Genomic DNA, 23,770 nt, shown 5'->3' on the forward strand with positions numbered 1-23,770 from the left:
CCATAAGGCGTTCTGTATGATCAAGCAACGCTGCCACCAAGTGCAGTTGCAACCATGTGGGTTTCACGACTTCCACAACCAAACCCCACAACAGCCTCACAGGAACGGAAGCAAAATGAGTCAGTGACAACCTACAAAAAGCCTAACTTAAAAGGTTTAGGAGTGCCTTGTTGCTCAACCACGCTGGCAAGGCCAGAATTCCCCTGTCTTTCCTGAATATCCTTCTTTTCCAATCCCCACCCAGAACATTAAATAATCTCAAATATCTGCAGCAAACAGGGCAGGGATGTCACAGGTGACAGCTTTCTCTAGCAAAATATCCACATTCACACTACTGGGTCCATTATACTCTCTGCACAAGAAGCTGTGTGATCATAAGGACTGTTTTTAACGTCAGCTCTTGAGAGATCAAGAGAAGTAAAGAAGCAATAATAATCTAAATGTTTCCAAGCAATCTTTACGTTTAACTTTGGAACCTTAGCAAGACTTTTTGAAATACCTTTTGTATGTGATTATCTATGTTTTAAAACAGCTGGGAAAAAGAAACACCATGCAATGGCACCCTTCTTTCACTCACATCCATATCATTCACTGCTCAACTGAACCCCGAGGCCACCTGAACCCCCTGAGCTATGGCATTAACACCCCCGGAGCGCGTTTCCAGCGGCACAGACGAGGGTCGGAAGCGCCAGCACAGGCACTGCTGATCACTGAGACGCACGGCAGAAAAAGAGGAGGAATCTACAAGCTCATGTCTCATATTCCTGGTCTTGGACTAGACGTTGTTCCCGCGGGGACACATTTCCTGATGGCTTCTCTCCAACCCTTACTCCATATGCCCCTGCAAAGCGCCTCCAGCTCAGCTCCCACACTTCTGGCTGTCTGACCCAACCCAACACGTCTCAAACTTTTCACGGCTGCCCCAAAGCTCTGCCTTGTTCAGACAGTCTCAGTAAAATTTTGCTTGTGTCTCTTCTTGCAGATTTCCCATTACTGCTTTCCTGTTCCAGCTCCCCCTCTCTTGCATCCTACTGTTAACTGCACAATGATTTTTTCAGTCTCTTGCATAACCAGAACCAGCCTCTCCCCAGCTCCTTGTCTCATTTTAGTATTTACGATTCCAGGCCACTGCCTTCCAAATCCTTTCCCAGTCTTCTCAGTTTACAAGCTCCATCCTCCCTTCTCCATCAGATTCCAGCTTCTCTTACACTCTTCTGCACTGACCCAGTGCCAATTTCTTTCCTCTTACTCCTTGTTCTAATGTGTTATCCTATCTATTTTTGAAAGATACTTTATCTATTATACCTTCATGGACGGTGTTGTGGGTTTGTTGTTTTTGTGGGTGTGTGGTTTTGACTGATTTTTTTTTTCTTTTCTTAAGTGCTGCTGGGGTGTCAGGAAGAAGAAGAAAGATTAAACTGTGGTCATGCGACACAAGACAGCTCAGCTCCAGCCCAGCCCAGCCACAAGCAGCCATTACAGGAAAAGCCTGGCTTTGTCTCAGCCCCTGGCTGAATCATGCTCAGCTACACATTGTTGAAACAGCCTGTGCAGCACTATCAGGAAATATCTTCAGGGCTGAAGCACACTCTGTTTCAAGAGCATTATTGTAACACGGCAGCCTCAGAGATTGTAGTGATAATGAATCTAATAAGAAGAAAAAAAAGTCAAAGACTTTAACTGTTAAAAATCAAAGACACCTTACTATGTTCCTTGAACTGGTTTTATTTGTCCCAAAAGCCTTCAACATAGCCAAGTTTGGGAGGAGTCTGGTTTTTTTTAAAACAAGGAATAAACTACTTTCCTGACAAACCTACAATTTTTCCTGCAAAGCACACTGCTGTGACTGCCGCCCAGGGAAAAGGTGACATGGGCCAATTGTTTTTCTTTAGTCTCATTCTTGTAAACAATTGGACCAGTTTTGACTCAAGTTTTCCCTCCTCAAATTGGCTTTCTGTTTTTCAGACATCTGGAACACTATTTGAATGGTTTCTTCCAGCCCTCCTTTTTCTTCAGATAAACTGCTTTAACTGCGATACAGCAGAAAATACGACATGAGATGAAGGCTTCAGCATCGCAGACAAGGAAAAGGCTGGATCCTAACAATGCTGTAAAGGATGAAGTAAAAGAATATGGTAACAACCATAATAGATGTGTCTAGACAAGGTAGAACTGAAAATGTTGCTTAAATTGCAGGGAACAGGAAAATGGTCATAAACAGAGAAGGTGAAGAAAGCCAGAGAAGGAGGGGCAAGGGGGGGAAAGAAGGATAACAGGACCAGATTACAGCAGCCAGCACTGCCAGAGGGTGCCTGTGAGCCAGTGGATGGGCCGCGCCAAACACGGTGTCTCTGTGACCAGGAGCAGATGAAGCTCCAGGAGGACGTGACAGCAGCCTGTGCCAGCTGACCCCGTCCCACAGGGCTGCGGTGGCCGCGGCACCACGCAGGCTCTCACGGGGGACAGGACGGCACGTCCCTGCCCGAGGACACGCGTCTCTCCTTGGACCGGTGAGCCAGCGCATTTGAACTGCAGCTTCTCCTTAGACGCGGAGAGCTGGTCTGCAAGGACCTGTGGATTGGGTTGATCTCATCATGTAAACTACTCCAAATGTGTGCATTACTAAGCATTCAAACATCTGTTTGAAAAACTACATGAAATTATACACATAAAAACAAAAATACAGTTCCTGGAATGATGGGATGTAAATTAGTGGTGTGGACAATGGGCTGGCAGTCTTGTTTAGATGACTGTTTCAATATTGTTGGGGCTTTGCTCAAGTATTGATTCTGTACCAGTATAAAACGAGGCTTTTATAATTGTCTTATTATTGTGACTAATGAAATCCAATAAACAAGCTCAATTTTAGTTTCCTTTTCATGTATCTCTAATTTGATTTCACGCCACCTCTCAATCCAGTTATGGCTGCAGATTTCATCAACAGACTATTAACTCATATTGTACCTGAGAATACTACCATACAATCTGAAATGACTAACACTGCTCCACCAACTTACTATCTACACAATTCCACGCATTGTTTTTTTTCCAGCATCCTTTCTCTGTGGTCCACAAGAGTAATCACATATAGTCAAATTAAAGACTCCAAGGAAGGAAAGGCACAAGTGTTTTGGTGTAACTTCAGTATTATACTTACCATATTCCTTTGGCCTTCTAATCTTAGTTTTATCAAAGAAACCAGACAGCAAGCAACCCTCCGCATCATCCTTATAATATCAGATTATTTACTACGCCTGGCCCTGTCCTAATTTGCAGAATGACTGCTGAAGCATTTTTGTCCTCAAATTATTTTACTGCTTGCCAGGGGATTTTAACGCAGACCCACAGGGGTTAGGTTCTGTCCCCCACCGCTAGGAATATCCCTGTAGAGCTGCCTGTCAGCTCTGCATAAAGTTAATGAATATACTGCAAATACATATAATATTTTTATTATCAGCAAGACTGAGCCAAAATAATTTATTCTAGTTCATACTAGTTTTCACGTAACTTGTATCTACAGTGCAAAAATGACATATGCGTTTGCTGCAATCTTCCAGCATTAGAACCAAGCTAAAGATGGTAACTGATCTGAAAGGCACTTTGCAATCGGTCGGTGGTGAGGGCGTGGGGTGGGATCTGCAAGTGCTCATCAGCTGTGACCCAACGGGGAAACTACAAGCACAGGCAGATAGCAAAGAAGTTATCGCACGTAACAGTAACCAACAAAGCACAGAACGGTTTTAAACATGCTGAAAGGTGCATGGCCATCATTCATAAACACTTATTTTCACAACAAATTGTACAAAATATTTACATTCAGACTAATGATATTCAGCTTTTGCTGTCATCACTAAGACATCAAACAAGAACAGTCTGAAGAAGTCATGCACAGCTTCTAATACACTCTTGTTTTCTGGAATTAACAAATACTTCCAAAAAATAACTTTCCAAATGACAAATACAGCCTCCATTATATCGAAAATGCTATGGGATGAGCCCCACACGACTAACGGCCTTAAACTAGCTAACACACAATAAAAGTAACACAATTTCCCACATAATTACCTTGCATAAAAATCTCCTGAACCTTTTGTTCCTTTACCCAGGCTTTTACCTCCTCATGTAACTGCGGGTTATCCCTGAGAACTGGGTTTAGACTGTCTACGTCGTCCTAAAGTAGAGATTAAAAAAAGAACCATATGTTATGTTTATTTGTAACATTTCTGTTTCTTTTCCTAGATGTATTTTAGAGTACAATATTAAGTAGTTTGATGCTAATTTTACTGATTGCCTGCAAATCCCCGTGTTATTTTCAGAAAAAACACTTAAAAGCGCAACACAATGCTAGAAGTTACTTCATGGGAACACGCTATGTCAGATCCCACATGTGGCCAGACTCGTAAGCTATTAATAGGATCACACTTTCATAAATACTGTCTCACTAAAGCCAAAATTGCCCTCTAAAGACTTCAATGTTTACAGGTATGCAGAAATAATGACCAAATTACTTGTTTTCAAAAAGCTGGTTTTCATTTCTGTAAAGTTTAACAAGGACATATTGAGCATAAACTTAGATATAAACACAACAAAGATAACGCATAAGAAATAGCTGTATTTTTAGAGAAACAAACATTTTCGGAGAAACATCATTCCTGATTTTTAAAAATGTAGGTCTTTGTTATTCGGTTATTTGGAATAAGACATGCTTCAACTTTTATTTTTATTGTATTCAGTTCTCCCGGACAAAATCCTTTTTCACTATTTGAGCAGGACTTCACCTGGGAAATTAAGACATGTTTGGTGGCACTGTCCTCCTAACAAGGAAAAACGAGGCACAAAATCTGGTTCTGATCATTCAAAGCATGGCTTAAATCATCATTCACCTCTAGACTTTCAGAATACCTATTTCTCTTTATTTCAGAGCAAACTCGCTAATTTCTGCCTTTGAGGTTGTGGCAGAGAACTACAGCTGCACGGCAGCCCAGTGACAACTCATGCAGAAGATGGTTTTGGAAATCCGTGAGCGGCAGGAACATTCATTTGTGCTGAGAGAACTTCAGACAGCTAAAATAATCACAGCAATTCTCCACATACAAAATGTAAAATGTTTTATCAGTACTGCAGCTGAGATCAAGTAATTTCTTTCCTTGATCTCCACCAAGTTCCTTGATGTTTCACAATTTATTACGAAGAGCTCCAGCCATAGAATATAAAGATCCAAGCAACACTCAGGGAATCGTGCATCGCTGCCAGGCCCTCAAGTGACACAAGCAATTTCTCTCTATTCATCTCAATGAGATTATTCCTGCTGGCCAACTGATCACAGGATGCCTATTTCAAATTCAAAATTCACTTCCCGACACTTGAAGATTTGCTGTGCTTCATTACAGAGAATGCACCAAGGCTTTGGTTATTAGAGAAGATCAGACTCTCTCCTTATGCTTGTGAAAGATACGGCCTCGGATCCAAAAGGAACGGTCGAAGCAATTGGTTTAATACACGTAGAGTGGAACAAAGTAGAAGTGCAGAGAAAGAACAACAGGACCTCAACCACCAGGTTAAAAGCACCAACCCAGCAAGTATGTTGCTAGCATTACCACAGGCACAAGAGGGTCAACAATGACATTTATTCGAGGATGGAAGCTGTTCTACTTTGCTGTGCAAATCCATTTTTGCACTGATCCTACATACAGAAGCAACACCACCACTGGAAAGAGGAAATGATTTGCCAGGGGAACCCGACAGCCCATGGAACTGGAGCTGTGTGATGATCATCCATCTGTCCCCCCACCCCATGTACTCTCCTGCACAGCAGCTGCAGGAAATTCCGGTGTCAAAAATTTCCCCTCTCGGGTCCACAGGCATTAGAGCTAAGCAACAGACTGAGGCATTGCAATACTGGAAGTCTGGCTGACTTAAAAATGCAGTTAATATGCAGATTTCGTACATGTTCAGTAATTCCTTCAGTCCCCTCTAAGAAAAAATTTTATTTTCATTTCAAGACTATACACATTGACTAGGCACCATAATGTCAGACCTATTACTCTTAACATTACTGTACTTCACTGAATTCTTTATGCAAAGTTTTTGAGGCTCCGCGTTGTCTTCATCTGTTTCTGAAGGCAACACACAGTGCTGAATCTCTTTTTTAGATTTCACATCCTTCCTAAGTATCTTTGCCTTCTTTGAACTTGATACTGGTGACCCCACAGACAGTACATGTGAACCTTTTATTGTCCTATCAGATGCACGGCATATGGGTACCTTCCACTGAGTGCAGTCGGCGAGAACACGTAGAAAAGGAGACTGCAAAGTCCATTTTCCTCATTCTTCGAGAAAGGTGAGCTCATCTCAAAGATGAGCTACTGGAGACACAAGTGAGGTCAAAGATCCATTACATAAACTGCATGAAGGTATGACTGGGAATATGTAGAGAACCCAGGGTTTCTGAATACACACACAAAACCACATTTAACACATCACCTATCACCGGGGGGGAGGGGGTGGAAAAGAAGTGTTTTGCTTCTAGACATGAACATGTTATACACCGGTCAATGGAAATCAGTACACCAAGGCAAAACTGTAACTGACAGCTGAAGTGCAGTATCAAGATACTAAACAAAAAGGTTCCTGAAATCTCAAAATATCTGTTCTTTTGTGTACATTTAACATGTATCTATGAATAATATATTTTTTTAAAAAAAAAAGTATGTACCATGACTGATCTTTTTCCACCATCAGTCTTAAATCTGAACACCTGAAACCCAGGAAACTGCATAATATGTTAACATGTAAGTGACGGCCTTAGGCACCCTGTTCTAGCGCACTCCATGAGCTCTGGCAGACCAGGGAGACAGGGCCACAAGCAAGGCTGGGCACTTCAGCCTCTTCTCTGGCTTAGCAATGAAGGTGAGCAGGTGACCCAGCAGTGCCCAGTCTTTTTCCTGACCCTGTATTTATACTGCTCAGGAAACAACTCTATTTATAGATCTGAACCTTGGCCATTAGGACTTGCAGTTTTCCCCTCCTTTTTGGTCCAAGTAGCAAGATTGACAGACTAATCCACAGCAGAATTAAATGCCCTGCAGGATTTTCCTCCAGACTTTTCCCCATTGAAAGCAGTTTTACTCACAAAAGTCAGTAAAGTATGTACGGTACCCTCTCCTAGACTAGTTTTTCCACAAATCCTGGAATACCTCCTCCAGGAGGATGCTAATGCTGGTTTGAAATCCTTACGAAATGCAAATCAGAATGCAAATCATATAAATGGGACTGCAAATTTCTTCTTTAAATCTACTGTAGGAAGCTCTTTATGTACTTCATACAGCAGTGCCCCTTGCTCCATATGCAACACTGGGAAGAAGACAAAGCGTGTATGGGCTAGAAAAATATGGTGGAGATAATCCTTCCTGCCCTTATGGAAGACAGTCACATGAAGCAACGTGACTATCAGAAGGTTGCCAACCCATGTTAGTCTTTTTTAGATCTTTGCTGCTACTCTTCCTTCTTTCCAGACCAAAAGAGGAATTCATTTCTGATGGAGTGGACCTTCTGCTTAATTATCCAAAGAGTACTTGAGTCAGCTGCATGTCTCTCTAAGGGAGAATTCTCACCTGCTGGGGATGTGCTTCATTCCTAGGAAGCCCTGAGAAGAATAAAGAATGAAATTTTCCCAAATAAAGTGATCCAGTGTTTTTCTGAGTGTATCTGTTCTTCTGGTGCAAAATGATGGAACGGGTTAGAAACTATGGACCGTACCATCAGGTTAAGATACCACGCTGCCCTAAACAGCAAAGAGGAATCTTTGTTCAGAGAAGCATTTTCAGAGAGCTTATTCAGACAAATATAATTTATCTTTCAAAACCACAGGTGAACAAGTGCAGATCACTTGTAATGCTTCTAAATTCCTTTAAGTCATGAATCAAACAGGAATTTCAAAAACAGGACCCACAGAAAAACAAGTCAAAATCCAAATACATACAGAATTCTCCTACTCCAGCCCCATCCACAAACAAGACATTGTTCAAGATACTGAGAGGAATCCCTGGACGAGCTGAACCTGCACGTTGCCCAGAGACCATACAAAGTGCCTTCTGAAAGTCTCAAATGATCGCAACTCCTTTTCCATTCTGGGAAGCCGGGTATGTGTGTGGTGGGAACGCCTGCACACTTCCACAGCTCTCTACCTTCCCAACAAGACCTTCGCCACTAGAGCAAGATGTTTCCTCAGCATTTTAAAATATTTCTAAGTCATTCTTCACAAACTTGAGGGACAGAAACAACTTTGTGAAATCAAGAGATGAAACCCCTGGGCACAAAACAACAATGAAAGAGTGGAGTCGAGTAGCAGCCCCTCCCCGCATCACACAGCCCACACGCTGCTCATGGGAGGGCACACAAACTCCGGGCACCCGTCAGCTCTCCGTGTTCACTGAAGGAGAAGAGGAAAACCCACAAAATGCATTCCAGGAAAATCAGTCCCGGAAAAGTGACTTTTGGCACTAGAAGGGCTTAAATCGGGGCCCTGAAGATCAAGTCTCGGCACGCACCGTGCATTAGAAGCTGCAAACATTTATTTGCGAAAGCACCTTCCTCGGCCACAGTATCACTGCATTTGGCTTCAATGCATCAAGGACATGTTTTTAATATCAGGAGGAACTCATTTCAGCTAGTGTTTTACAGAGAAAGACTAAGTAGATTTTGCAGTCCTCGCAAAGGTCAACACCACATTAGTCCTCACCATCTGTGGCTTAATTAACTATAGCTTCCTCTGGCTGCTTAGAGGTTTTCTGATAATTTAGGGCACGAATTAAATGAAAACTACTACATAACCGACTTGAGAGTCCTGTTTACCATGTCCATGCACGATGCGCTGTACGTGGAAATAAGCGTTTTGTTAGCACTTTAATGGTAGAGGGACCACATTTAAATTCAAACAATGCAAGTGAAAAATTCAGAGTTTAAAGGGTCTAAACCTTGAACCTTTAGATTTCTTCTTTTTTCATGAGTTAATATCATGAAATCAGTTTCTATAACGTAAGTCCCTTCTCTCCCTGCCCCCCCCCAATCATTTTTACAAGTGCATGGAACTTCAGCTGCACAGAAATTCAATTTGGATATTGCAGTCTGAAAAATAGGCAACAAGATAAGGCAACATCTGCCTACCGATTGCCCCAACAGTCTTCAGAGAACACTGGCAGCAAAAAGTATTGTTTTTAAAATCTAGATTGCCAAGAATTTGTATTAGTCCTCTAATGCCATCTTTTAGAAGATTATTTGCTCCTATTAGGAAAAGAAAAATTTTAAAAACCCTTAGTTCCTTCATAACTAGCCTTCCTTTTCTTTTTTCTTCCTCTTTTACCATTCACTGATTGTGCCACCTGACACACCTGATTATATCACTGAGGAAGCAGGAAAACAAACAAACAAACAAACAACAGAACCAAAACATCACCACACAAAACAAAACAGTAACATAAAAACTGGACAGGCAGAACACCAAAGATCTTAACAACATCACCTATTAAATGGCACTATCCCTCAGCCAGGCTACAAGGCTTTTTTTCCAGTGGCAAAATATGAGAATCCACCTAAAACACTGAGAAACTGGTAGTGACTGACACCCCGCAGGGCACCGCCGAGCCAACGCTGTGCAGGACACACAGGCCACACCAAAACCCCACAGAAAAATCATCAAATTTAGCCGAGATGAAAATATACAGCTCTTGTACCGCTTCCCCCATCTCTCTAGCCGCACACAGGCACAAAGCCCTGGTAAACAGTGCGCTCCTTATTCCCGGCTGCCAAGTGAAAGGCGGCGCAGCTGCCAGGCCGCTGCAGCTGGCGGGCAGGGGCCGGCGGGGGTGCCCCGCCGTGCCGGGCCGCAGCGCCCTGCCGGGACACGGCCACCCGCCCGCCCGGCACCGTGCACCCGCCCCCCGACAGCGGCACCCCCGCACGCTAACGCCCAGCTGGAAAAAGGCTATCAAGTTTTTGGGGAGACCGTAACTTCCCAGTTTACCTTAAACGGCTTTGTCTGAGCAGAGTGAAGAGGCTTAGGCTTACCAGGCGACGCTCGCGCTTTCTATGTAAACCCAGCCCACACTTGACCTATTTTCTGCTGTTCTGAGCGCACGGTCACAATTTACCTCATTCAAACCCGGCAGCTGCTGGGCTGCATCTGAACCAGTTAAGTCAAGCTTGAAGGCACAGCCCTGACCCCGACACCAGAAACAAAGTGGGGCTGAGGGCAGCCCTGCCCACACGTGTGCGGGGGCACGGGGACCGCGGGGACCGGGGAGGGGACAGCAGGGATCACTAACCCTGCCCAACCAGGGGCCCTGAACACATTGTTCAGAAAAGAACCAACATTTACAGACATTTCGGACCACAAACATTTAAGATTAGGGGTTATTTTCAGTGTCTAACAGCAACAACTACGCCTCTAAGCAGAAGATTAAAACTACAAGACTAAAAATTCAATAGTTTTCCAGCTGTCAGTAAACGTGACATCTCTCAGGAAAAGCTATCAACAATTTTTCTTTTGCTTCCCACTCTTACCTATGCCTAATACTACTCCCCACACACTACTCCTCCTTTCCTCATTTCACCTGTTCAATAGTTAAAGAGTTGACACCGATTTTACAATTTTAATTATCAGGTTTGGGAATTAGGGGAGCAGGGCTGCGCACACTCCTCCAAGTCATGATTTCAGGCTTGAAGAAGCATCACCGCATCAATTAGTTCAGTTCTGGAAGAATAACTCACACACCTAAGAACACCAGAAAATTTCTATTAATTTAAATAAAATTATGCGTTGGAAAATGTAAAGTTAGGAATATAAACATACAGAAAAAAGTTTGACTCGTAGTCTAATATTTTCCCTGATTTTAACTCACAAACTCAAAAATAGAGAGATAGTTGCCTTCCCGTAGGACTACCAGTGTCTGAGGTGAAATGGGCATGCTGGAAAACTTGCTTTTTTACAAGTCAGCTCGTCATTCCTGTATCTGTAGATAAGAATCAGGCACAAAAGGGAAGCAGGAGCAGCAGACAGAACAACCACGGAGCCGCCGATGGATAAGCAGAATCAAAGCTGGGCCAGGCAGATATTGTCACAAAACAACCTAAAAACTGCTCTAGTGACTTCTACAACAGTTTTGCATTTGAAAACAGTTTTAAAAAAAAAATGATGACCCTTATGCTCACGGGTTATGTCACCCTCTCTTTGAGCAGCTGGGACAAAGTGCTGTCACCATAATGCAAATCTGGGTCCTGATCTGATTCACAGATTAGGAAGAAAACAGGAAAACTACTTGGTTTGACTGAGAGGGACAGAAAGCAAAATCTCCCGGAGTGACAGATGTATTTTTTAGCATCTGATGTGAAGACTTCCCCAAGCAAGCGGCTCCCGCCCACAAACCCGGTGGGCTGTCAGCTTCCCCTCAGAGCACTGCAGCGACCATTTTCTGTACTACTTACATTCTTCTCCACGCACAAACAAATCAAAGGCCAAGTGAATACCACTGCCTCATGTCCATCTTCTCCCTCATCTTGATGACGCAGCCATATGCTTGCTTTTCTTTCGTCTTCCACTGAGTCACATTTCCTTCCCCTTCCTCACTGCAGGCTCCATGTATCTATCACCACCATCTCAGCAAGATGCAACTGTCCTAATTTTGCATTTTATCTACTCCTAAGAGAATCAGGGAGGGAGCACTGGGCCTACCCTACTCAGCCAGTAACTTCCAAGTCATGTGGTGATACCAGAACAAGCCTTTGAGCCACTTCCCAAACAACTCAGTGCCACTATGGGAAAATACACCTCAAAGTGCAGACACTTCCCCGAAGCAAGCAATTAGCAAAGCGAAGCTGATGCTAACAAGGAGAGCAGCTAAGCAAGTAGATCGGAGAAAAATCTTTTGTACATTGATATTAAAATTTAAACTGAGCCCCAGACACCCTATGAGTTGTGAGCAGCTTTTAAAAGGTATCCAACAGCCTCCCAAATCATATCAGCTGAAGGACATGCTGTATGGATTGAGGTGTCTTTGAGCAAAAAAGAAAGCGCTTGCTGTTTATCATCGTCTGGACTAGCAGGCTGCTAGAAAGGCAGTCTAACACCGCCAAAAAACAAGGCAAGAGATCAGTTCTTGCTCAGAGACTGACCATTCACAGAAGACACATCGTCCCTGTATCGGGGAAAGAAGTTACTTGCAGCAGCTCGAACTGGCGGAGTTGGAAGCTGCATACCACCACCAGGTAATGACAGACCGGATAGTCCATCTCTTATCTCACGGCAGCTATCTCCACCAAATCTTTTATCAGCTGAATTACTCAGCAACACAGTATTCTTTGACAAGACTACTGATAACTAAAAGCTTACTGTATTAAAGAGCAAAGGTCTCTCAATTCAGATCTGCAGAAAACTGTAAAATGCTTTCCAACATGTGGCAGGCTGGCAACGGCTCCCAGAATTACCACCACCTCCTAGAAACGTGCTCCAAAGCGTCTCACTCTTGTGTCTGACTCTGCTCTGTAATTTAACCACCACCAACTTCGATCACCAGCAGTCACACAGCTACCTCCCCTCTTCTGCAGAAGTCTTCAATCCTGTTTATGAAATCTGAACTCTCCAAGAACATACAACTTGCCAGCTCCTTTCCCCCAAAAGTTCATGAGGATTATGCACAGAATAGAAACCCTCCCTGGTAATAAAAGTATCTTTTTTCTTTTTTTTTGTCAATAGGAAAGAATACATTGGGCATGTTCAGAGTGTTCTTGAAAGCCAACTTCAGTGCACTCTGGTCCACTCATTTACTATAACGTTACTGTTTTATTTTCAAGTGGCTTTCCAGGTTTTGTTTGAAAACATGTTTCTTAGAATAGCGATACATAACAGTGTCGGTCAACGTGCTGAGAATTTGAAAGTAGTTCAGAATAAAATGCATTTCTCTCACATTTTAAACAAGTCCTGCTGTATTTGCACAGAGCTTTTCAAAGTTAATTGCCAATCAGATTTAGGGCAGTACTGCACAGGAGCAATGCATCTGTGTTGGGAAAACAATTTGCACATTTTCTTGCAGCATTTCATTCAGAAGAACAAACTTCTCTGGTCTTTGGGATGCAATACAGAGAGCCTTCAACCATGTGGCTGAGCATACGACAGGGAGCCCATCGCTCCGCAAAAATGGAAATGCTGCCTGGGGTCCAAAGCAGCATCAGGAAGCAACACAGCCATCACTGGGTGCTTGTGTTTCTGCTAAGAGCTCTGTTCTGACCTGCTGGAGCCATTTTAGGAATTTTCCCTATAAATAACAGAGGTCTGACCAGCTGGGATGTATATCATATTTGGATTAACACTACAGCCCTCTGCAACTCCAGAGAAAGCAGTGGCTGTGCCTTTTATAGAACAGAAGAATGATGGTCTTGCAAAGATGAGAAAGATTAAATTGCTAATCAGAAAACAGGGGCATTTCAGTTGTTGCTACAATAAGCTCCTTGGGGTAAACTCAGGAAAGTCATTCAGTGTTTAAAATTGATACAATACTCATCTGTTTCACAACAATTTTCTATTGATAAATCTACTAGCACACCAAACAAAAAAATTTAGCCACCAGTCTTATGCATCCTGAAATCTGCTTTAATCTGATTTTATACGTTGCATACCAAAGTGGTGTGGAGTAGTGAAAAGAAGATAACAAAAGGGAAGAAAATATTCACGCTGCGTAAAAACACAGCCTCTACGGTTGAAATATAATTTCTAAACTGTATGCTTAAAGGTCACTGCTAAAATAATAAAGCAGAATGTTTTGTAAGATGCACATACATTACTGTGCTTCAAACCTACTTGCTCAGCAAAAGCATTCTAAAATACTACTGCCAGCAATGTTGGCAGACACGCACAAGAAGAGGGAGATGCAGGGGAAAAACAGGAATAGTTAATTTTAAGTCCATTCAAAAGACAGGAAATGTTTGCTAGATTGAAGTGGGGGAGAAATCACTATTTACAAACAATGGTAGTAAAAAAAACCCTTATAACTATACTTTATTAGGTAGTATACCATTGAAAAGAAATGATGTTTGATAAGGAAATGTATACACCAATCCCTCTACATCAAAATACCGCATTTTTTATTAGCAAAGTTATTCCGATGTTTAAGAGAATAGTAAGATTCATACTTGGGTTTAATTAAGAAAAAAAAATCAAGTCTGTATCAAATTACTGGAGTTTCTCCCCAGATGTCTGGCCTGGAAAAGGAATTCCATACGCACACCTGGAACTGCTCTCAGTCTCCACCAACTGCAGCCTCTTGAAGGCTGTGGAGCAGTTCTCATGAAGCACTAACCCTACACCTACACCACAAATTAGTACTTCTATTAGGTGGAATTTCAAAAATACACTTTGTAAGAAGAAGTTCTAGAGTAGCAGCCCTGAACAAAGCCGTGTTGTCTCAGAGGAAGGAACGAGAGCAAACCAACGCAGGAGCACATGAGCAAAGTGAGTTATTCCGTTTATCGCATCGAGCTATATGTTAATCCTGGTAAGAACACATTTCAATGACCTGAACTCCGTACTCATTTCCCTCCCTGGCTAAGCACTCCCATGCAATGACCGGGGGATTTTACCCTCATTCATGATCCAGAGTTCCCCAAAGCACCAAGGATTCCCAATCACAACATACAGCAACCATTTGAGAAAACGAGGACATACTGGCGAAGCACCATCTGCTTATGAAAAAGTGAACCAGACTTCGTTAGGAGCTGACTTCATGTCTGGATTATGAAAACAGTGTTGGTCAACAACATAAGAAAAAGCTTTAAACTTTCATCTTTAGCAAATCACATGTGAAGACTGAAAATTCAAGGACACAGAACCAAGAAGAAGGCACCCTTCTCTTACTACTGAGTGGTATTTTCCATGGGCTTTTACTGGTGAAAAAAGTAATCATTTATGATAAAACACAGAAGTTCCTTACCCCAAAACACTGATGGATTTGTAAATTCAGTAATTCCAAGACTGCTTCTGAGAAGTACTAAGATACTTCAGTGATCTTCAAAGGAGAAACAAGCTTTGCTCTATCTGTTCCATTTTTAATTTCTAACGTTTAAGTTATTTATTTCAATATTATCTCCTGAAGTAGGACTAATGAAGTCAAACAATTTAACCAACTGTGATTTTTCAAAAATTGTGGGAAGAGTAAAACAAGTTCCTCTACAAAAGTGGAAGGAAACCTTTTTTCTTATAGATCTGAGCCACACCTGTGCTGTAGCAAGCTCGGCTTATCCCAGGGACCTCACAACTCCCTTCCCTTCCTCCTCGCGTACTTTCCCACGGCCTTCAGCAGCTCCACCTGAGCCCCCTCCTACTACCTGGAGGAGCCCCGCTATTTGTGGCAGCTCCAGCAGCCACCTGCTGACGGCCTCCCCTCCGCACTGCTCACTCCCTCAGGCTTGGTAGACCTGGAAGAACTCCACTCCTGCGGCAAACCCTCCGAGAGAGACAAAGAGGTGCCTAGAGACCCTATTTCTTAAGAGACCAAGGTAAAATAGAAAGGCGCAATTTCATTCCACCTATTTTGGGAATAAAGACAGATGAAGCCCTCAGGGAAGCGTCTCTTTTTCAAAGCGAGGCACAAATACAGGCTATGGGGAGATGTCCATATCTCTCTTGCTCAACGAACGGAGGGTGCCAACCAACCCCTCCTCCCTCATTTCTCTCTTCTGTCCCACACGTGTAACCGGGAGCGAGGACTGGAATGAGTCATCTGACCCACTTCTAGCTGGATGCTGCCTTTTGCTTCCCCTCACGTTGGAACCGTACACCTAAACACAGAAGTGTCGGTAACAAGCTGTTTAGACCATCGTTCTTTACAATGCTGCCAGAGAAGCCAGCTGGACTGCTTATGGGTGGTCCAGACACCAGAGACTCGGGAAAGAACAGAAACAGCTCTTAAAGGCAATACTGAAAAGAGTTAAAGATGCAGAAAGGTGCGTGTGCCTGTCAACCATGGGGGAACCCAAAGTGGGAGGTGAGCACAAGATGTGGCCAGCACCCTGAGCGGCTTCTGCCAACCTCAGAGGGTGGGACCAACCCAAAAGCTCCTGCCCGCCTGGTCAGTGGAGGGGAAAGTTTATGGGAAAAGCAATTTTCAGCTGCAGTAACTATTTTTGAGCCTGAAGTTTAAAGTAAGAGAAGTCCAAAAGATGAGTGCACATATGATTATGGGGAGCTTAAAATACAGACAGAAAAATATTATTTTATCCCTGTTTCAGGACGTTTAAAGAATTCTTAATGTGTCTTTACTTACACAAGCCATATTACACGACTGGCTTGCTCTTATGAGCAAACAAGTAATGAAATCCAAAAGCATCCAGGCCTGAAGTACCCAATGCCTGCCCGTAATAAACACGAACGGAGAGTATCAAGAGTTGCACAATGCCCTTTTCTCAAGCCTTACCTTCACGGCATATAGAACTGGAATTTGTAACAGATCAAGCAAGATTAGCACAGGATTAGATCCTGAGTCCGAGGTGCCTGTTTCATGATCAGTGAGAAAGTTTATTATTACTTCACCCACCTTGAAGGTGTGTTAGACATTTGACCTGTCAGCTCTCAGACATGCAATGCACATTTACAAAAAGAGCAAAGTACACACGCCTGTCACGGTGCATGTAACACCTCCCACGGGGGATTTCTCAGTGCCCTATCGCTACATCTGCAACCTTCAGCACAGCGGTAGACAGGCAGACCTTACTGTTTGGAAATACTAAGGCAAGCGGGCTTGTCTTAAAGAACAGTTGTTCCGAACGAGAACATGAATAAGTAGGGTGGATCCAAGATAGAGGAGAGATTCCACCATAGAGAGGAACTGAAGTGTGCTCTTGATACATTCTTTGCAGATTTGTTTGGTTTTTAACCCAATATGCAGGATGACTTTTCAAAAAGCACAGCCTTCCACTGCCTCTCTTTGCAGGACGTTTAATGACTGTGATAGAACTTAAATGTTTTGCCTAGGCTCAGCTGTACAAGTTCTAGTGGTGTGTGCTCACAAATCCTTTGGGAATATATTATCGCACATACACAAAAAAAAGTGTATGTTTTGAAATATTACGATCTATCATGCCTCCTGCTCTGCCTGACCCAGACACACAGCTGAAATGCACTGACTGCTTAAGCACGGTCTTTCCGTAAGTGTATTATATTACAGAAAAACACAATATAAGCCACTTTTTGTTATTCTTTATTTGCTTTTCTACAGTATAATTCAGTTGACTCCAGCTGCTTCAGCTAGTAACAGCAGAATCACACACTAGTGACGGGTACTGCCAAACACCACCCAGACAAAAACACCACACTGATGAGCTCACACATACCATATGCTGAGCTTTAATGCTTCACATCCCCATCTATAGCCCTTCAAGTAAACTACAATGCTTACACAAATTACAGCATGATCAGCTTTGCTGCTGCTCAACTTGCTATGTGTATTGTAATGAATAAGCACAGAGCTGTCACGGAATAGTACACGTAACTTATCGTAGATAACCATTTCTGTTTAATTATTTTATTTAGGTCACACTTGTAATTGCTTAAGCTTACTGTAGTTTTGGTTAAAATATTTTAGTAGCAAACATATTGAAAGTGTGTTCCTTGTCAACCTACAGCAAGAGCCACTATAAAACCTCCCGGTTGTCAATTTTTATTTAATCACAAAATATACGTAATCTACAGTGAACACAAACTAGAAAAATAGTAAGGACCTGACATACGCATCCCATTTCATGACTAAGTTTCATACAGACACTGGTTTGACACAGCAAATGCAGGTTGTAAATTCCACGTCCTGCAAAGGACACCATTTTCATCTTACTGCTAAGCAAAGGACCGTGGCCAATGTTCAAATCCGCTTTCTCCTCAAGATCCCCTTGTCACCACCATAAAAAGAACTACATGATGAAACGGTCTGACCATCCCAGATTAATGAATGAGTCATTCGGTCACACAAGTTTCACGTAGACAATAATACTGTTTGTATCCTCTATGAAGCAACAGAGATAAAAGCCACCGGAAACCAGTTGTAGGTTGGTGTTTAAGGCACCACACATATAGAATCCAAGCAAGTTTTACAGAGAAAGGCAGGATTCAAAGCACTACACGTGTAAGGGAAAAGGAAAATCACACAGCACATCCAGCTGTAAAGAATAAATTCGCTGACAAGTGTTAATACATGCTATAGAAAACCTCGTGAAGATATGAAAAAATGGAAAAAGGCTCTTGCAGTGCAGCTGCGTACCCTACTTTTAATAACTATATTCATCTAGCTCTTACGAAGGTTGTTGAATCTCTTAACAATTGAAACGTTTATTTATGCAAAGAGCAGCCATGGCATGGGAATCCATGGTTCACGATTCCCCAGCGAGTCCTGCCAAAGTCTCATTACTCTCGTTCTGGAAGAACCACTTCTGGTAAGACAGTAATTTAGTTCTTTGCCTACTCAAACTTTGTTTTTCCTGCCAAGACTAAAAGGATGTCAAGTGTGCTGTTTTCTTCGCCTTGAGCAGCTGTCACCTTTAAAGTGGACAGCAGCACCTTCTTCATGAAGCCCAATAGTTACGTTGAACAGCCCTGTGGTTTTTGATCAGAACCAATCTGAGCAGAATTCATACCAAATGCTCGTCTGCTGCCCATTACGAGGTATTACATGTGTACGCAACGATGGGAAAAATTACTCAGTAGTTAAGAATTGTATCTGAAGTGAAATGGACTCTTCCCACACAGATTCAAACTTTGTTTATTTTGGCAGAAAGGTACTGGAATTTTGGGCACTAATAGCAAAATGCAATAAAAAAGTGTTTAGATCACCATAGTCTCTAAGGACTTCATATTGAAAACATACAGCCATGAGAGCTTAAACCGAAAACTAAACACGTTTAGAAAGACTCAAAGCTAACTCATCTCTGCAAAGAATAGTCCTCAGTTCCATCTTCTGCTCAAAAGCAGGTTAACAGTATTTCAGACCAAACAAGGAAGCAAAAGGGCCATATTTTCTTTTTAGAGAAGCGGATTTTCACAGGAAGTTTACCGAAGATTTATCTACAACCTGTTTTAATTGCAAAGAAAAGGACGGCCTGCCAGAAAGAACGTACAAGTAAAAACTACCTTACATTAAGTGACTGAAGGCTAGGAACGGGATTTCCAGCATTAACAAAAAATAACAAGCAAAGCAAATAAATAGATCAAGTTAATACTGCTAGCACACTGCTGGCACATAATTCAGTTAGCATCTTTTAAAAACTAGGTTCTGTTCTCTTAAAGACGTTATCATTCACCAGAGTTCTTATCTGTACGATTAAGTCTGAAAACCTGGCAATGAGACATTGCTAGCCCTGCAAAGACACATGCTTATGAAAGCCATTTCGAAAACTACTTATAATTGTTCAAATACGGAAACCTGTATTTGATGAAAGCTCAATATTACTTTATGTATCTACACTTGAGATCTGAGCATTATTCAGTTAAGATGCAAATTCTGGATGCCTTAGTACTTAAAAGGAATCTGTCAGCAGCCTTTTTGGCATGTTACAACAAAAAGACAATTTAGGTATCTCTTGTCACCAAACTACTCCTGACTGACAGATCAGTAGCCTCCATCTCAAGCTGTTTGCTCCGAGAGAGGGAAAACAACCTGATCTCACACACACAGTTGCCCTCTATGTGTAAAAAATGGAGGCCAAGAACCAGGGAGACCAAGCTTATATCTGGAACTGTTCTTCACAAGCTGCTGCTTTGTCCCAGTTTTTGCTCAACACCTCTTTAAAAACTCTAGTTGCTAATGCTGTTAATTACAGTATTATCTACCAAGATATTACAAAGCCAGCTGTTCGCATGACACATTTTTTAAAATGACACCTTCAATTTGTATGCACCTTCTCAAACCAAGGTGCTTCTGTGTCTAATACTGTATCAGTAAATACTTCTTGAAGTGAAGGGCCTAAAATGCATATAGCATCACTATGTTACTGCCAGCCAGGCCTGGCAATAGGATTGTTTTCCAAAAGGCAGCCCTTCTCATGTATTCAATTCGTTCTGCTCAGCTCATCTTGGAAGAAATGATCCATTGCCAAAAGGAGATTGATTACCGTTACTGGAGTGAACATTATCAGAGACATGATCTTGATACAACTCAGGCAAAGGACAGGCCCTAGCACCAGTATTTCCTTTGTGAAATGAATCTGGAAGACTGCAGCTGGACTCCGAGGGTGAATTTACACTTCACGGCTCAGCTGATTTAAGAGGTCGCTGGTGCCAAAGGAGGATATCCCGCTCCGCGTTGCGTCACCCTGCGCCCTCCCCGAGGAAGCCACAGCGCTCACTGCACCCTGCGCTAATGCAGCTCAGCTCACTAACACCACGGGCTTTTTTTACCTCCCCCCCGCTTTTGAAAATCAGGGTTGTGCTGGTTTAGAAGGCTGAAGGCGTGGGGTCTGATGGTGGGAATCGGCCTTTGCAGCAGAGCCAAGCTGCTCCAGCAGCTCAAGTTGGAACACGCAACATCACCCTGACAAGAAGCGTTGAACTCGTTTGGCTTCCCCACCACAGACACACAAAAGCACCAGCCCTTCCACGAACTGAACCTCCCTCTCCTTTCCCCAGGGTTCTCTCTCTGTCGCTTCTCTTTTTCTAGCTCTATATTTGGTACTGGGGAAAAAAAAAAACATCTTGGTGAAGGAGGAGAGAAGCAGGGGTGTCGGGACAAAATTACATAGCATTTATTCAGGGCCATCTGTTATTCTAAGTCTCAAAGTACTATTTCTGTATCACTGCAGTGTACCAACCCAGCCATAAGAAAGAATTTATGGCTATTCTAATTGCAATCAGTTCAGTTCAAGTATCAAATGTTCTTCTATTTGTCAGAGAAGAGATTTTTGGACCTTGGGGGGGGGGGAGGGTGCGCAGGGAGGAGGAGGAAATAATTGTTTCTCTTGTTCTTTAAATACACATATATTAATGCATTTCTAACTAGTGAAAAATACATTTAAATCAAGGATACTGAAAATTTTAGCAGGCTCAGAAACGACAGCACAAAAGTGGTTTTTCTTCTTAAAAAACTAACAGTTTCTGCTATACATTCTCAAGAAAACAGTAAGTCAGATATCCCTGCAGTAGTGCAAAGACCTAGAAATTAAAGATCAGCTTCAGAAAGATGGACACTTTTATTTGCTCTACAATTAATGGTACTGATTAACCTTTAAAGGGGTCAAGTGTTTTAGTTGAAGGTGGTTCAATAATATTAGTTGCATAGTACTCCTTGACATGATAAGATTCACCAGAATCAGTATCTGACATAATCTTTCACAAAATGAACAACAATCTCTGCCAATAATCCACAGGAAACTGGTCCTGTAACACACAACTTGACTGTAAAATGCACTTAAAAATTATAAACACATGGATTTTAACTAAGCTAAATAGGCAACACCTATACACTAACCAGATTTCTTACCTGATAGGGCTGAAAGGCACTATCTTCAGTTATAAAATCCAGCTGTTTGTCCACAAGGAATTCTACTGCAGTAACTGAATTGTATACACTTTTTCCAACCAAGGGCTTGAAAGTCTAACGGAAAAAACAAGAAAAATAAAAGAAAATTAACCAATTTTAAAAAGCTCAGCACATCAGACTCCCAAGACCATATAAACACTGACGTAATTCTTCCATCAAAACAAGTTAAAACAGAATAACAATTACTAATTATAGAAGAAAGGAGGATTCTTCCTTTCCCTCATTGTGCTTGAGCAAGAGTGTTTACCACAGAAGCTCAAAGTACAGGAGCACGATTATATCTTAAACATACAGCTTAGCACACAGATCCTCTCTGCCTGCAGCACTAGCTAGTGCAGTGGCAATTACACTAAGGACACTCAAGTGGAAACTGACTGCAGACGTGAAAACGCTCCCCCCCTTCCTGTTCTGAAATCATTCACCTTGCCTTGAGTCAACCATCTCATCTCCCTGCCTGTCTCTGCAACTGTTCTGACTCTGCCGCCCCTGCAGCCACTCCTCCCTGCAGCAACCGGCTGCTCCAGCGGAACGGCTTTGGAGGTGACAGCACCCGCTCCCGGGGCTCTGGCAGCGGAGACGGAGGTTTCCTCCTTCCTCCCCCTTCCTTCGGCCCCTCGCCGCTTCCCCAGCACACAGGTGGCAGGAGGAAACCTCCCGGCCCTGCTGCAAAAGCCAGGCACGGAGGAAGGGGAGCAGAGAACACCAGGCTCCTCCATGCCCCCACACAGTCCTGAGGCAGGAGGTGAGTGGGAAGGGAGCCATCGCTTCAGTGGGTGTCCCCCGAGAAGGGACGAGCAGGCAGTTCCCTTCCCTGTTGGCCGGGTTTCCTGGAACAGAAGCGCGAGGAAAGCGTGACTGAGTGGGGATGTACCGAGAGGGGATGAGTCAGGTGAAAAGGAAATCCCAGCGGATGGAGAGGAAAGAAAACGCCACTCCAAAGACAGACAGGAACAGCAAGAGGAAGGCACGGGTGAACAAAAGAAACAACCAGCAGAAAGTAATGAGGGAAAACAGGAACAGAAAAAAGCCCTTTGAGACTGACTCTAAATTTAAAATGCAGGATGAAAAGACAAAGAGGAGAAACAAGGGCAGGTCAAACCCCGTGAAGCCTTGTGCAAATGCTACACCAACATCTGTTAAGATGCCGCTATCACAACAGGACATCACTACCTCACATGCGACACCCCGCAGCAACAGACCCCGAGCACTTACAGCAGGAGGGCTGGATCACTGCTGCCTGTTCACATATGGGGAAACCGAGGTACAAGCAATCCCGTAACTCCACAAAAGCCACCTAAGCAGGGCAGCAGCGCAGTCAGCGACCTGCCCTCAGCCAGTCTGCAGGCAGCTCCTAAGAGATGCACTCAAGGTTTTATCAGACTTCATTACCTACTTCACGAAGGTGTTGCTTTGCGATTAGGCTAAATATAACTCAAGCCTCTCTGGAGCTTCAGCTTTGGCACTTAATGAACGCATGACAGAACACTTCATTAGAGATACGTAATACTTTCTCATAAATACATCCAACCCTACGAATGCTCAGATTTAACGTGCTGCATTCTTGTTTCCATTTATTTAAGGTTTCACTTCAGCTGTTACCCCTTCTCATGCAAGCAAGGGAAAAAAACAAAACTATCAGCCAGCCAGCCATCTCAGCGACAAGGTAACTAGATGAAAGGGCTGGAGAGGCAGGAGGATGTGATAATATGCTAACTACAGAGTCTGAATAGTAAATAATTATTTAACCTCCAATAGTTAAGAAAGGGCCTTTGCTCTTGCATCACTTTTCTATAATGGATCTTGTATTACTAATGGTTCGAGTTAACAGAGGGTGGAGTTCACATCACAAAATTGCAAAGTGTTGAGTATATAAACTCAGGCGGACAAACTTTTCTTTTAAAAAAGTCAACGTTGTAGTCTTTCAGTTCTTAATTCGCCCCCGCATCTTTGCATACGCTGTTTTGCTCTTTCCACACTGGCTTCTAACTTTCTGTGCTATTATTCAGGTCAAGAAACGCATTTCCGACTACAAACAACAGGATATACCACACCATTAGCTGAAACCAAACTGTGTGGAATGCGGCTTGCAGTTATCATTCGGGATTCAGACAACACTACAGATTAAGGTATGTGTGAGCCACTGGTTTATCTTACTGCTGGTATTAAAAGAACCAGTTCCAAATATAGATCTGTGAGCACGATTA

General features: G+C 42.8%; 1 protein-coding gene across 12 annotated transcripts in view; it reads right to left on the reverse strand.

Moving 5' to 3' along the window:
- Nucleotides 1-23,770, reverse strand: part of JMJD1C (jumonji domain containing 1C) — a 161,381-nt gene that overhangs the window by 34,850 nt on the left and 102,761 nt on the right. For 8 of the 12 annotated variants that reach the window (XM_065068576.1, XM_065068578.1, XM_065068587.1 and 5 more), the window contains 2 exons: nt 21,507-21,620; nt 4,066-4,171 (listed from right to left, as the gene is read on the reverse strand). In XM_065068576.1, the coding sequence (XP_064924648.1) occupies nt 4,066-4,171; nt 21,507-21,620 (220 nt within the window). Of the gene's footprint in view, nt 1-4,065; nt 4,172-10,021; nt 10,087-21,506; nt 21,621-23,770 lie in introns of those variants that run through there. The other 4 variants (XM_065068580.1, XM_065068589.1, XM_065068588.1 and 1 more) reach the window with 2 other exon arrangements.

The sequence above is a fragment of the Columba livia genome, chromosome 6 (assembly GCF_036013475.1).
Source record: "Columba livia isolate bColLiv1 breed racing homer chromosome 6, bColLiv1.pat.W.v2, whole genome shotgun sequence".
NCBI classification, from domain to species: Eukaryota; Metazoa; Chordata; class Aves; order Columbiformes; family Columbidae; genus Columba; species Columba livia.